Raw genomic sequence first — 15,314 nt, forward strand, 5'->3', positions numbered from 1 at the left:
GAGTTTTAGAAATAACGGGGAAACTCAAGAGAGCCATGACATGTTCTTTACAAGTGTATGTAAACTTTTGACCACAACTGTATATACTTTATTCTCATGAAATCCTGAAGCAGAGACCAGTCTGGAAATGAGCTGTAACAGCATTTTCAAATTTAGCACACAATCTGTGACAATTAACAATCCCTTTGGACCATGTGTGATAAATTGCTTGTAGGAGAGGCCCATTTGTTACAGTCTTATCTTTGAGGCAGCTCTTAAGAAGACTGAATTATCCAGCACCAGTCAGCACTTGAAATTAGTGGAAAACAAACAGATAAGGGCTTCAGATTTGAGCTATCTACTAGACTAGGGTACATTTGCATGAAGCCTACCCTATGAAATGCTTGGGTTTTTGGCGTCCAATCAGTCTAATCAAAAGATCCACATTCATCCCCAGCTAAATATTTAGCTCTAAGACATATTGTAATCATACACTTTGTGGTGTGATGGGGAAAAAAATACAGGAATGTAAATTAACTTTTTGGATACATACTAAAACATTCCAAAGTAAGTATTTTATGAACAATATTAATTATTACTTAAATAAATAAATGTATTCCTTCAAAATGTCTGGCTTTTAAATGTCCCTCAAAAGATGTACTGCAATACCACGTGGCTATTTAATCCACAGTAAACCAATAAATGGTTGCCGGTCCAACAACTGTTCACTATGTTTTTCAACTACTTCTACCTGCTGTAGTCATGTGGATGCTATCCGTGGTGCTGATATGTATAGTATCTGTGTGCAAACTCTGCCATCCGGTGGCTGACTGTATGAACCTCAGTGACTAGATGGATTATAACAAATCCCGGAACTGAAGTGTGTGTTCCTACCCGAGATACAAAACATGGTGCACCCTTCACTGCCAGTGTTTTGGCAGTGTGTGTTTTCGTCACTTGGTTGTTGGTCCCCGTCTTTAGCAAGTATGACTCTTGTGTCTTTTATCTTACGAAGGGCGTTACATTCATGCTTGACAGCATACAGAGTGTGGGTTAAATGTTTTTATTTAGCCCTTAGGTGTATCGACATTTCACAATGCTGAAGTGACAGTTTGGTGCTTGCTAGTTACAGCCTCGTTAGCTTTAGCTTGCCTTGATGCTAACTGACGAATTAATACGATGTCTTCCTCGGCATTAAACTATGGATGTATACTGACTGTAACTGTGATTTAGCGACATTGCGTTGGTGTGTAAATAACCTGCTCAGTGAGCAATAGTAGCAAAATATTGTGATCAAATGACAGACGGGTTAGTTAGCGTTGGCTTTTGGGGTTAACTTTCATTCTGTAATGCTCTACTGCACATAATGTAAAGGTTCGTACCCCGAAAACATGATTAACGATCTATTGCTTATCACCCACTCTTCAGTTTGGCATACGTCTTACCCAACAAGTAGAGCAATATAAACTTAGATAAACTAATATTGTGTGATTTCTTAAATCAAGCAATATGGGTTTATAGTTCACACCACCAGGTGGAGTATAACTATGCTTCTACCAGACAGACTTAAAGTGAACATGTATTGTCAATTTCTGGTTTATATTACATTCATTTGCTATAACTGTAACTACATAATTTGTTTCAAGCTCTCTCATTTGTCTTCTCATTCTTCTTCCTCTGTTCACTACATCTTTATCCAGCCAATGGACTGACATCGGCCGGTGGAGATGCTGCTTAAAGATCTTCCCAGAGAGGCCCTGATGCGGCCGCTGTCCAGGAATGAGGTGGTGGGCATGTTGTTGAGGTTGACCATCTTTGGTGCAGCGACCTACTACAGCATCAAATGGGTTGTAGATGCTATGGACCCTACCTCCAAACAGAAAAGTCAAGCCAAGAAAAGGGTATATAGAACAATAAGGACATAACATAATCCGGCCATTGTTTTACAGTATGTAAGATGTTGTAGGTAGGTATTTTCCCAGGATCTGTTATCTTTTCATGTCGTGTCTTGAACTTCGGGTGTGTGTCTCCTCTCTACAGGCAGAACAACTGATGAAGAGGATTGGTGTTGAGGGTGTTAAACTAACAGATTATGAGATGAACATTGCATCTCAACTAGTTGATCCCCAAACTATGAAGGTATCCACAGTAGTCCTCAATTGACAATTGAGATTATCACATGTCATGATATTTCTACCCTTTTTTATTACTACTCTACCTTCCTGCAGGTGACCTGGAGAGATATAGCAGGTCTGGATGAGGTTGTCAATGAGCTGCAAGACACAGTCATCCTGCCCTTTCAGAAAAGACACCTTCTAGCTGGATCCAAACTCTTCCAGCCTCCTAAAGGTACCACAGCAGTCATTTAATCAGAACTGTAATGGTAACATTTTAAAAAATGTGTGTACCTTTGGTAAAAAAGGTACACACTAACATTAGAGGACAAAATACAATAATCGTACTGTGTGATGTACTAATGGATTGGAAACTACACAAACATCTGGTATTAATTAATCTTTAGTGCTTTTATCAAGTATTTGTGCAACAAAACATTTTTGTAGTTGTTTGACTTTAATTTTGAAGGATGTTAACCTACATTAGGTCAACTGTGTAGCTTTTTTTATACAATTTATTGAATGATAGGGAAGAGAGAGTTTCATTTTATTTTATTATTTCACTTTAGTGCAAATTTGCAACACAATATTTTAATCAAATTATACGATGTGATCTGTAACAGAATACCATTTCATTATCAAACAAGAGCAGTAAGAAGGGGAAATTTGATACTACATGCCCTCTTCTCACAATTAATAGATAACATGAATAGTCTGCCATAGATGGTCTGCTAATACTACCAACAGACAGTATATTCACATTCTGAAACAAAGATTCTCGGTTACAATTTCTGACTGCATTCTATATCATTAATGCTAAGTTGAAGTGCATCAATAACAAGCCAACATAAAACTACAGTTTAAGAACTAGAGACATCACAAGTTGTTATAAACAACATAGGTTTGTGTCTTCGCTTTCTCATGATTGTTAGAAAGCCATCCGGTGCACTATGCCTCCATCTAGAGCTGTGTGCCAAAAAGACGTCAGACGAGAGTTGTACACTTGGCAGCCTGAAAGCAGATGATCACGTGGAGGAACACTTTACTGTCTCTAGAGTTTTTACTGTTTGGCACAAAACTTTATACAGAGCTTGAGGATGAGTCAACCTCCGAAATTAGCTGTCATGGGAATCCAGTCTCCAGCCTTTATTTATATCATGTACATTTTAAAAAGTATGCAGCAAGTCAGGCCAGATTTTCCATCTGTACGTGTGTTAGAGAAGACCAAGTTAGGCAACATATCTCCAACAGTTGGCAGTAATAGTTGACATGAGTCAGAATTTCCCTAAAAAACAAGGCCTATAGACTGTATATAACACTTGGTTGAAAGAAACAGTAATTCCTAATTTTTGTTTGTGTTTTATCCTTTCAGGTGTTTTATTGTTTGGTCCTCCGGGATGTGGGAAGACCATGATTGCCAAGGCAACAGCCAAAGCCTCAGGCTGCAAGTTTATTAACCTTCAGGCCTCCACGCTGACAGACATGTGGTACGGCGAATCACAGAAGCTCACTGCTGCCGTCTTCTCATTGGCAATAAAAATCCAGCCCTGCATCATCTTCATTGATGAGATTGGTGTGTTTACTTAGTTTAATACACTATTAGATGTGATTTATCTTTAACTCTACTCTTTCAAGAAGAGATTCTTTCAAAAAGCTGACACTGATTTTGTTATCATGATGTTTTTTGATACAAAACATTTAGGGTTTCCTTCATAATTTGCTTCATCCTTGTTTTTGCTCCTTGCTCCTTGTCTCTGGTGTTTTCAGAGTCATTTCTGAGGAACCGTTCCAGCCTGGACCATGAGGCCACAGCCATGATGAAGGCCCAGTTCATGAGCCTGTGGGACGGCCTGGATACTTCCTCAACCACCCAGGTAACACAACCATAGCTCCCCACTGTACTGTAATGTACATACCAGATTAAGTTACACTGGTATATACTGGGTAGGACTTTTGTCCCCTGTCATTGGAAAAGTATTTGAAAAGATGTGCCTGACCTTTCATGCAGGACATGGTGCCTGTTGCACACAGTGCTTGTGCTGCAGGTGGTTTTGTCAGCATAATGTATTCATGTTGATATACTTATGATTTTAGGTGATGGTGATGGGAGCTACAAACAGGCCACAAGATGTGGATCCAGCCATTTTGCGCAGGATGCCCGCCACTTTTCATGTTGGCCTGCCAGTAAGATGTGTACACATACACCAGCACAAACAGTTGTTTTCTATCTAATGCAAATTAATCTAGATACATTCATACAGTGTGTTATAAATTGGTATATTCATGTTTACTGTGACTTTGTTTCTTTCCTAAATCTACCTACATTTGTATTTTTTTAATTTACGAGGCAAATTTTTTAATATAAATGAATAGAAAAACGTAATAGCTCATTTTTAAAGATGCGTAACTCTAGGCCCCACTGTACCACAATGTTTGTAACATCATCAGCTGATCTCTATTTACTGTAGTGATTGAAATGCTGTGTTTTACTGAGTGCTTTGCGCTACACTTAAAGTAAAGGAGCATAGCTTAAACTGAGCCGAACTGTGTGTCTCAGATTGATTCATGGCTGCTGGCCCAGCCACAAAAAGAATGGGCTTAATATTAAATCCAGTACAATATACAGCCCCTTATCATGTCAGATATAGATATATATGAGCTGTTGATGCAGGAGAAAACAATACATTAATACAATTATATGTTTTTGCAGTAAATATAATTACACATACTGTTTATGTGTAACTTGTCTAGGTAGTTGAAATGGCACTTTGACCGTTTCTGATGATGAGAATGTCTTTTAACTAGTGATTAGCTGCACAGGTACTTTTTCTTCTCATTCATTGGTGGCACATTAACATGCTTTGAAGAACCACTGTCTTTCTGTCTTTACAGAATACAAGACAAAGACAGGACATCCTGAGGCTGATTTTAGCAGGAGAAAACGTAAGTTATGATTTCTTTTCATCCTAGTCAGTCATGAAATAAATTATTTTCTTAAATGCTCTCTTTTGTCATTTGCAGAGATCATTTCACACCTGTATTTCCGCTGTCAAATGACAAGTTAGATCAGATCACCCATGAAACAGTCATAGACCAGTGGCAGCTAATAGATTCATTTTACATAATTGTCTCACATTGCTGTCCTGCCTCTCTGCTCAGCTGAGCAATGCCATTAATCTGAAGGAGATTGCGGAGAAGACAGAGGGCTACTCTGGCAGTGACCTCCGGGAGCTTTGCCGCGATGCTGCCATGTACCGGGTCCGGGACTATGTCCGCAAGGAGCAAATGAGACAGATCGCTCAGCAACTACAGGACTGCCAGGAGGAAGAAAGGTATGACTCATATATTCAAACACCTACAAGATCTCATGCAGTACCTGCCACTAAACAGTGGAGGTTAAACCAGTGTGGGCTTTTGAAAGGTGACAGATATATTACTATGAGCGATGTATATACTGGTACTCTCTAACTTTACATTCTATTGATATATATGTATATGTGTATAAATTAACTATTCTTTTTAGTTATCAGTAGGATAGTGAAAGTAATAGTGATTATGATGAAACATGAATGCACTCTCATGGATTCTAATCATTAACATAATTTCAGTATGAGGCCTGTGTTTATCAACTTCTTAAGTACTGTGTGTTATCAAATTGAAAGGTATCAGAGGTGGATCTGGTTGATTTTAAAAGCATCACATATTTCATAGAAAGCTGAATATCTGATCTGTGTAACCCATGCTTCAGCTGTTGCTAAGCGACTATTGAAACCCTTTCAGAGCAAGGCACTATCACTAAAAGAAGAAGTATTTTTAACTTTTTGTTCTCAGCACTCTTAACACTTAAGACGTCAGCCTGTTGTTGGCTTGTTCCAGGCCCGGCAGCAGGACTATTAAAACAAAAGAGAATTGATGACGTATATAACATTTAAGTTCAGTATGTAGATTTCTTAAATACCACTGCAAAGACAGTGTACTATGATGTTTAGTGTGTTTCTGTGTCTGACCTCTTGTCTCCTTTGCTCCAGACCTGTGGACGAGGAGCGACTGCGGCCGGTCACCCAGCTAGACCTTCTTTTCGGCCTGGACAAGATGAAGGAATCTAAGCGGGCCACAGCCTCCATGTTACCCATTGTGTCAGAGGTACCCCTGGACTAAACACCAACACTGCACCGCAATGGGAAATATTTTCTTCGTGCTTTTTGTTTTAACTCAACAAGCAGAGGCTCCACCAACATGTCAGGGGTTGCAGTTGGAAAAGCCAGAAATCAGCCATACTTTTCTTGAAGTGTATTTCTTTATGCAGTGTTTGTTCTGAGCATGCTCACTTTCAGCACAACCCTACCACAAGTGTACAGCTGCAGTACTTTGGGAAATCTAATGTCTCATACTGGCCACTGACTTAGAGCCCTAACCCTTACTCCAGGGCGCCATGAAAGTTTGTTTGGAAGAGGTGAATGCATTGTCCATAAACGTTATGAATCCATCTGAAGTTACTGCTAGTAATCCTACAAACTACTCTTCTACACCACTGTAAGGTTCCATATACCGTCCTACCACTGACTTACACATGATCATGAGCAAAGGGGATTAAGCTCGATGACTCTAGACCAGTATTCTCTTGAGGTTTGCTGCTTGATTTTAAATCAACTCCTCCTCCACCTCTTACCTGTTGTCTTCTTACCCTGAGTGTGGCTAAGATTGCTTTGTCCTGGTGGACGTATTGATTCAGTTTTGACTTTTTGAAAAAGCTGACGGGAACATTGGATGTCATCACTATTTGCTTTCCATGATCATTCACATAGTTGATCAACAACATCGTTTGTTTGATTGCATCTTTGCTTTTTACAGTAAGAGAGGATGTATTTAGCCAGCATGAGGTTTAACAGAAAACTGCAATAAGTTACTGTAATAAGTTACTGCTCCCAAGGAGTACAAAATACCCCAAAAAATGTCATGTAACAGTTAAATGCTTGTTTTTAGTTGTGAAGTGAGCGCTGCTGTAGATGCTGGCAGATAACAAAACACACATTCAGTAAATAACCAAGTAGAGATGGGGTCACCACTTTGACCCTGTAATAGAAACCACAGCTATATTCACCTGAGCCATACTGCTAATGGCTGTAATATTACCTGATTTACACCTCCTCAGTCCTCAGCTATGAGCAGATATATATCATAGGAATTGTGCTGTGTGCATGATTGAGAATGTGGGAGCAAAATGCTGCAACTGAAGTTATCCAATCATTGGTCTTCAGTGCATTTAGTGCTGCTTTGTAAGGCAAAGTATTTTGCACTTCATATTTCTTCCACCCGAAACAACAATGGTTTTTACTTCTTAATATACAAATCTATCCGGTGTTTTTCAAAAAGGGTTATTTTAGTGTTTTATTAATTGTCCCATTATCATTATTCTTGAGTGTCCATTGTTTCACTTTGAATGTTTTTAATAATGAACTTTTCATGTCTCCGTACATCAATCAATGTCTGTTGCTACAATACACATCAGGGCTGTTCTGTGTTTTATTCTCACTTTAAGGAGATTGTGGCTTTACAATTCAAATACTTTCAATCAGCTGTCAGTCTGCAGTTGTTGTGGCATGCTTTTCTGACTCCCTCTGTATAAAAAGCCTCATTATTCGCCACATGATCACAGTATGTGTTCGTGGGTCTCATACAGACCTTTCTCCCACTCGGTCTGAGCGAGCCAGACCGAGCCAAAGCGGTCATTTAACCATGACCATGTGGTGGCACTGCAGCTTCACAGTGCTGCTGCGGAGGCAGGTGTAACATCCTGAGAAATGGACCGCTCACATGAAGAGCATTTTTCTAGCTTTGAGGTGAGATAATGAAATAAGACGACCCTGCATACTGGATTGTTTCTCCCTTGTTGGTTCATTCAGTGATATTTGGACATCTGTTGCTCTTCATTAGAGTATGTCCGGTGACAGTTAAAGGTCAAAATGTCTCCACGTAAACCAGTGATCGTGTTGCTGCAGCTTACAGGTCTTAGTTCCCTTTCTTTGAGGCGGCTAACACATTTCCTCAATGCAATATGACTTATCAGGTCATTTGATTATCAGTTACTGAGTTACTGTTAATTACGCTGTCAAATATGTGTATGTGTTGAATATGATATGTAAACCATGTACTGTAAAGTGTATTTATTAAATTACACCGAAGAAAATATTTCTCTTTTTTTTTGCTTAACCAACAACATTTTACCTTGCTTATTTCAGCGTGGATTTCAACCTGTTTGTATTTGTCCTGCCCTTGTTTTAGTGTATTGAATATGATAGATCTTATCATTTCCAAAATTTAAAAATATCAACATGTGTAGATTTCAAACATCATATGTTATTACATCCAAACCTATTCATTATAAATTAATGTTGTATTACTACATACTGCACTGGTTATTTTACCAATAAGTTTCTGACCAAGTGAGTAAGTGTTTGGTAAACTTTTAGGACTCAAAAAGTGTAGCTGTGGGAGGCTGCTACTTTATTGGGATTCTGAATCATCGTAAACTGTTTGTAAATTCTGTGGCTGTGCAGTCAGACCCAGTACCCTTTAGGCATGCATTAATAAGCCATTGTTGGCCATAACCAAGCACTTACTCTTTCCACTTTGTTGCTGTTTGCTCCAGCTCCACTGCTGGTACCTAACAAAAGCCTTGCATCTCTAATAAGTCCACTTTTCAGAACTTGCTGACAGCCAAACAGCTTAAAATTACGGTCTTTTTTACAGTTTTTAATGGATGTCTGGCAAAGTGCACTAAGGTCATTAAATCTGAATTACCCACTTATATGGTCTATGCAAAATCACGTCAAAAGACTTTTTTTTTTTTTTATATTAAACATTCAGGATTTTAGGTTTCCATATGACAGCAGCTATTTGATAACATCTAATAGATAAGATGTTCATATTCATGTTAATATAATTTTGGGGAGAAATGTGATACATTCTTGACAACTGTTCAAAGTTATTGGAAGGGTCTAATAATTAGCTTTTGAATTCATGCAGGCAACCTTTACAATGAGGCTGAGCAGCTAAAAATACAAAAGTTACTGTATGTTGATGGAAATATACCCGTTGTTTTTTTTTCTCATTTATTTTGGCCATCTATAAAACATTAATAAATGTGCAAAGTATACCTTATTAAAGTGTGAAACCATTGCTGTATTTTATGTATGCAGAAATGGATTTATTTTGGGATACACTCCTGTTTTGTGACAATACTTCTGCATTCACACCAGGGAAATACTTTGGATAGCTATGATTGCAATACTAATCTATTCAACCTCTGTCGGCGGGCCTGCAGTATGTGTTGTGAAGGTGTGGCAGTGTGTGAAGTACACCCAAGAAACAGTCTAATTTCTAAACATGATGCATCATTTGATTGTCCTTGTCCTTTTTAAGCAAAAAGTCACTCCAGGCAGGTGAACTGGTGTATTGTTAAGAAAGAGTTATGTGATGCTAATAAGTGCAGCTATGTTGCTGCCTGTAGTGTGGACGAACGGTACAGTGATGTTTACAGTTCAGTCTTTAATGAGGCAAAGTCTGGAGTGTTTTCCTCCAACTAAGTTCTGCCAGGATGCATGTCTGATCTTTGACTCAGACTCATTGATTAGTTATTCATAAAGCTATTGATGAGTTATTCATGAAGAGGGAGTCAAAGTGAAAGTCTCCATTTCAGCTCTTTTCAATTAGAGGACAGCTCCCAGTCGATAAACATGATGGAAGCAGCTCTCCCATGCAGCACAGCTGGCTGGAGATGTCAAAGACTTCCCATTGAGAGGAGAGCTCAGACGCAGATAGATTCACTTTTGTCTGGCCATGGTCTGTCAGCACAACAGCTCTCAGCGTTGGTCTGATGGTCTTAACCTTTTTTCCATCAGATAGGAGTGGTGGAGAGAGTGTATAATGGCCCCACTCTGATCTGTGACAGTCCTCTGAAAGCTTCACTGCCAGCGGACATGATCGAGCGAGCCCAGAGAAATCAGCGGCAGCTGTTATCACTGTCACGTGTCTCAGCAGGATATCCTGTTGCCTGCTGAGGCTCAAAGTTTTATTGCTGGAGTAACTCACAAAGCCATATTGCATTCACATATGATGGGCCGAGCAGCTCGACACTTAACTCTAAAGAAGGTCTGTCGTGGGTCTTTCCTATCAATCATTCCGATGCTACAGTCTTGAAATGCTGCACATACATATTGTACCAAGAGAATGCAGAGTATACTGTACATTAATTTCTTTGTGCCTACTTGTAAATAGGCTCATAAAGCACTTAAAAAGTATCTTAAATGTAAAGTAAATTGTCTTTTAAAGAATTTGTTTTACATTTTGGAAACTGTATTTTCCCTTTTAATTCAGAAGCTAAGCAGCTTCATTTAACTTGGCTTTAACCACTATGTTTCTTGGCATTTATCCAAAAATGTTTTCACTGAGTTTATAAAATGCCAATTAGACAAGTGAGAATGTGAAAAATACAAAAACGGTAGTTTTAAAAAATGATAATAGTTAAAGTTGTTAGTGACTGTTTTGCAGGTTATATTATAAAAAGATATGGTTGAAGAATGCAGTCTGTCACAATTACTGCATCGAATGACCCTGGTGGATCATCCATGTGTATGTCTGGGTGCTGTTTCTCACCCTGTAGCAGAGATGCTGCAGCCACAGGGTCTTTGGAGTACCCTCAGTGGGTCAGGCTATCTTTGGTTGCACGTTTTTCGTGTCTGCTGGATGAAGAGATCTTGCCTTACTGTACATTAACCTCCCAGGCTGATCTCTGCAGGAGCTCGGTTCTGAAGGGAACACTTTGATGATGCTTATGTGTCATTATTTGTGTGAGTGCTGCTAGCGCAAGGCTGTCTAACCTTTTTTTCCTCCCCTGAGAGCTCATTGTGACAAAATGAAAGTGGCCACGAGCTACTCATAGCACCAAGTTGTACATCACCAACAGCATACATCATTTTGGTCTTACTTTTATGGTCCTTTAATAATGTTGCAGCCGCCGCATTCATCGCCTCTAGTACAAACTTATCCTCCTTTGTCAGTTTGTTAAACAGACTCTGTTGTCTTTTCAGCGTTGCTTTCAGTTCCTTTACCTTCTCTGTTCGTAGACGGCTACCAGCTGGGAAGTCCCATGAAAAGTTGCTGTGAACTTTGGTGAAGTGACACTCAAAGTTAAGTATTTGACCGACTGTCACGCTTGCATCGCAAATAAGAATTTATCAATTAATATTCGTGAAGAAAAGCTCTGTTACCCATTCCTCATGTAAATAGTAGCCTTTTATTGGCCTGTGTATTTTCTGCAGTCATTGGCAAATCTGATGTGCACTTGCTTACTAGTCTGCTGATGTCGCCTGATCGTTCGGCATCACTGATGTAATAAACTTGAAAGCACACTACCTTGTTTAAATGACAGCTAATATGCAGACAATCATTTTGTGTCGGAAGGGGGGGGGGGGGGGGGGGGGTGCTTTATTATGGCATATTATTTAACTTTATGGCCCACAGAGTTTTATTGAAGACCCAGAGAAGCCTCAGTGACAAATACACACCCTGTGTGTGTCTATGAGACAGGCATGTAGTAAAAACTCCATGTGGTGATTGTTACAAGGCATATAAAAACATTCATGTGGAAACAGGAGGCCATACATTTTTGTTTTGGGCACATATGACATCTACAGTGTATGATCAGTGAAATGATTGCAGGTGTCTAGCAAATAGTCAAATATAGTATTGTGTAAGCATTCATTTGTTTGACATTATCCTTATGATGCATGTAAAGTTCAACATAATATACTTTATGCTCCATATCTCATGTTATTACAGCAATGGAGTTTTTATTGATAATGGCTCTGACTTATTGTTTACTGAGGCTGCAGGCAATGTGATAGGCTCCCAGTCTTAATGATGCATGATGGGACCGCGACATAAACGACTTGCCAACCCCCCTCTGAGTTTGTTGTCTGTTGTCTACCTAGTTGCAGAGGTGTTGAGTTATCCACCACGTCTGTGCCCTGGATAGACAAGCCATGACGCAAAGGTTAACAACTTGAATTTGTTTACTGCAGCGAGTGTTCAGTTAAAGTAATTAACTTGGATTTCTCTTGTTGTAACATGTCACAACTTTTGCTTTAGCTTAAGGGAACATGTGACAATATTAACGGGTAAAGTGTAATAAAATGTATCCTACATATCTGAGTGTAAATACTTTGATGTAGAGTTTTGACTCTTTGAGCTGTCATGGCATCCTGTCTTGTGCTGTTGCTTTCAAGCATGCTGGGTTTGTAGCTACACCTTTATCAGAGATTGTACTGCAGGTTAGGACAACTGATAAACACTATGTGTAACATCACTGATTGGGGTGTGGCAACAAATACAACATGGTTATTAGTTTCAATCCAGTGCAGCAACAGATTTATGCCCTGTGTGAAGCCACTAATGGTACAGATTTGGTTCAATATTGAATATTATTATCTCTTTCTTTTTAGCATACAGGAGTCTTAAGCAACAAGTACCATTCTCCTGACTTCAGCTTTTTTTATCCTTCTTTTCTCTCACCTCTGCTGCCTCACACCTAACTAGGTGATGGAAGGCCAGGTCGGAGAGGAGGCTGCACCATTAGCAGATGTAATTGGAGTGTCTGATGGCTGCAGCACACCAGATGAAAGGTAATCAGATGGTATGTGGCTGTCGGAGTAGGTGTTAAGAGAAGGGTCAGCTCTTATGACTTCCTGACGCTGTTGTTGAGTATCTCTCCTTGGACAGAGAGCGCTCCAAAATCCGAAGCACAACTCGTCTTTTCTAGAGCAAAAAGTTAAGGTAGTAGTGTGCGTGCGAGTGTCAGTCAAGGATAAATTATGACGCTGCAGTTATGGCCTCAGATGTATTTATTGTGTGTACATGCAAAAATGCCTATATCATAAAATCCATGCCAAAATATTGCTGTGTCAGGCACTCAATCTGTAAAGTATGTAAATAATTGTGCTGAACATGTGCCATCACAGGAAACATCTGTATCAACCAATCAAGGGTCATCATCTTCCTACATACAACTACCTAGATACATCCATGAAAAGTAGTGACGAAAAAATGGCAACAGGCTTGGATGAGATCGAGTTGACTTACTCTTAAATTGGCATGTTTCTTTCTATTGTTGTGAAAAACATCAGGTTAACTGTTCGTAGTGATATCGACTACTAACCCCTGTCAACTGAAAACGACATTGGTGGGATGTACATGACACACGCTTGGTTGGGGGGAAAACTAAACATATCAACCACAAGTTTATTTGGTAAATACTACAAGTTTATTTCCACAACTGATAGCAAAAGGCAGGTATATTTCTATGTTTGAATCCCAGAAACACATTTCCATGTAAAATATATCAAACGCTAACTGCACACTGTATGGACATCTGAAGGTGAGACTTTACATGCAATAGCTAGAGAGTCAGCAGGCTTGTCATTCCTTGAGTTGAATTTGTTATATTGCTGCCATTAGTTATGAGTTGTAAATTCACCTGTGCTTTTTCCACTCAATCATTCTTTCTAAATCTGCCCTAGCCAATGTGTAAGGATTACAGGTACTAGAACCCAAAAGCACAACTCGGAGACAAAATACAAGTAAAGTTCTTTTACTTAGTTCAGGCAGGGTCAAAACTGGGAGGTCCGTTAAACAGGCAAACAAATCCAATTAGGGGCAGGCAAAATCCAAGGTCGAATAACAGGCAGACAGGGTCGGAACAGACTGATCAGGAACGATATCTAAGGTATGCTGAAGAGCTTGGCAATAGCACACAAGACAATCTGGCAGGGAACAAGTGCAAGTGAGGGGACCTAAATAGTTAGGGCTAATAAGGGAATGGGCTGTAGGTGAGATGGGGTGTGGAGGACCAGGTGAGGGGAATGAGAGGTGATTGGGTGTGAATGGTAGGATCTGAAATGACAGGAGAGTTAATTAAACAAGCAGACAGGATGAAAACAAACTAATATGAAGGGGAATTCATGACACAATGCTTCTATAATTGACCTTTGTTCTAGATCTGGGAAGTAAACATAAGTAATCTTTCAAACTCCTCCAGATCAAACCTGCAAAGTGAAATTGAAAGATTTCAACATTTTAAACACTTAAATCTGAGCCATATATGATGCATCATGAGTTACAGACAAAATCATAATTAGTCTTAGACATTTAATGTAATGCCATGTTTAGAGTCTCTTTAATCTCTCAATTCATTGCAGGTTTTGGCAGGGTTGCATTTCATTTTCAGATGTGTTTTCAGATTATGCTTTGAATTAACTCATGCTGTCATTGTAAACCACAGAATAAGATCAGCCAATCATTTGAGCTGACTGTGGTTTTCCATATGTATTCCACAAATTTCTAAATAAGAATGCAAGAGGTATCCAAGGCAATACCATCCAAAATTAGTCTTAATAAAATTACATCAGCCTGGATTATAGTTATAATCTGTTAACAAAGAATAGGCTCTCGGTCGCTTTATCTTCATAACTGATTACACATGTATCTAGTAAGTAAATCTGTTGCTGACAACATGCAAGTTTATGTATCTAATGAAGGCAATATTTCCTCTTAATGTCCAAACCAGTCAGAGATACAATACTGATCCTTGGAATCTGTTTTTCAATGTTTTTTGATGAATGAGTGTTAATTTAAAACTTTCTTTAGTTGTGTTTTTTTCATAAATAAGCTACTTTCTAACTGGAGCGCAATAAAACAGATGCTCACACCGCACTGAAAGAGGTCTAATGAAACCCTTGCTGTCACCTATTGAACGTTTCCTTCCTTCCTTGCTTTCTTCCCTTCTTCTCCCGGTGAAAAAAGAAACGTTAGAATAAGCACCAAAGCACCCGATCGAGATACCGGACATCCTCTGCCAGACCTCAGTGACACACACGTTCCCATATTCCAGAGCAGTGTAGCCAGTTATGCAAATAAAGGCAAGGACAAAAGCACAGCACCCACTGAGGAGAGCGAAGATGGGATAATGATCACTAATTAATCATGCACTGGGGTCATGCGGCTCATCTCTTCACCACCGACACAGGAGCAAGAGGGAATGACTCACTTCCCACTGAAGGCTCCACATAGGAGGCAGCTGAATGAAGTGAGACATTGGTATCTCAGCAAGAAGCCTTTCATTAGTCTCAGCCACTGATGCAAATGTGTGAGCTGCTCTGGGAAAAA

At 39.4% G+C, this 15,314-nt stretch overlaps 1 protein-coding gene across 1 annotated transcript; it reads left to right on the plus strand.

The window, feature by feature from the left end:
• Positions 1-888: 888 nt before the first annotated feature.
• On the plus strand, positions 889-9,210 carry atad1a (ATPase family AAA domain containing 1a). The gene is made up of 10 exons (XM_068704032.1): positions 889-963; positions 1,680-1,880; positions 2,020-2,118; positions 2,208-2,328; positions 3,466-3,666; positions 3,861-3,967; positions 4,188-4,277; positions 4,986-5,036; positions 5,253-5,425; positions 6,122-9,210. The coding sequence occupies exons 2-10, from the start codon at positions 1,707-1,709 to the stop codon at positions 6,249-6,251; spliced, it is 1,146 nt and encodes a 381-aa protein (XP_068560133.1). The 5' UTR covers positions 889-963; positions 1,680-1,706; the 3' UTR covers positions 6,252-9,210.
• Positions 9,211-15,314: the final 6,104 nt, after the last annotated feature.

Source organism: Cebidichthys violaceus, unplaced genomic scaffold (assembly GCF_023349555.1).
Source record: "Cebidichthys violaceus isolate CVI_PGR_0920_01 unplaced genomic scaffold, fCebVio1.0.p SCAF_9, whole genome shotgun sequence".
Classification (NCBI taxonomy): Eukaryota; Metazoa; Chordata; class Actinopteri; order Perciformes; family Stichaeidae; genus Cebidichthys; species Cebidichthys violaceus.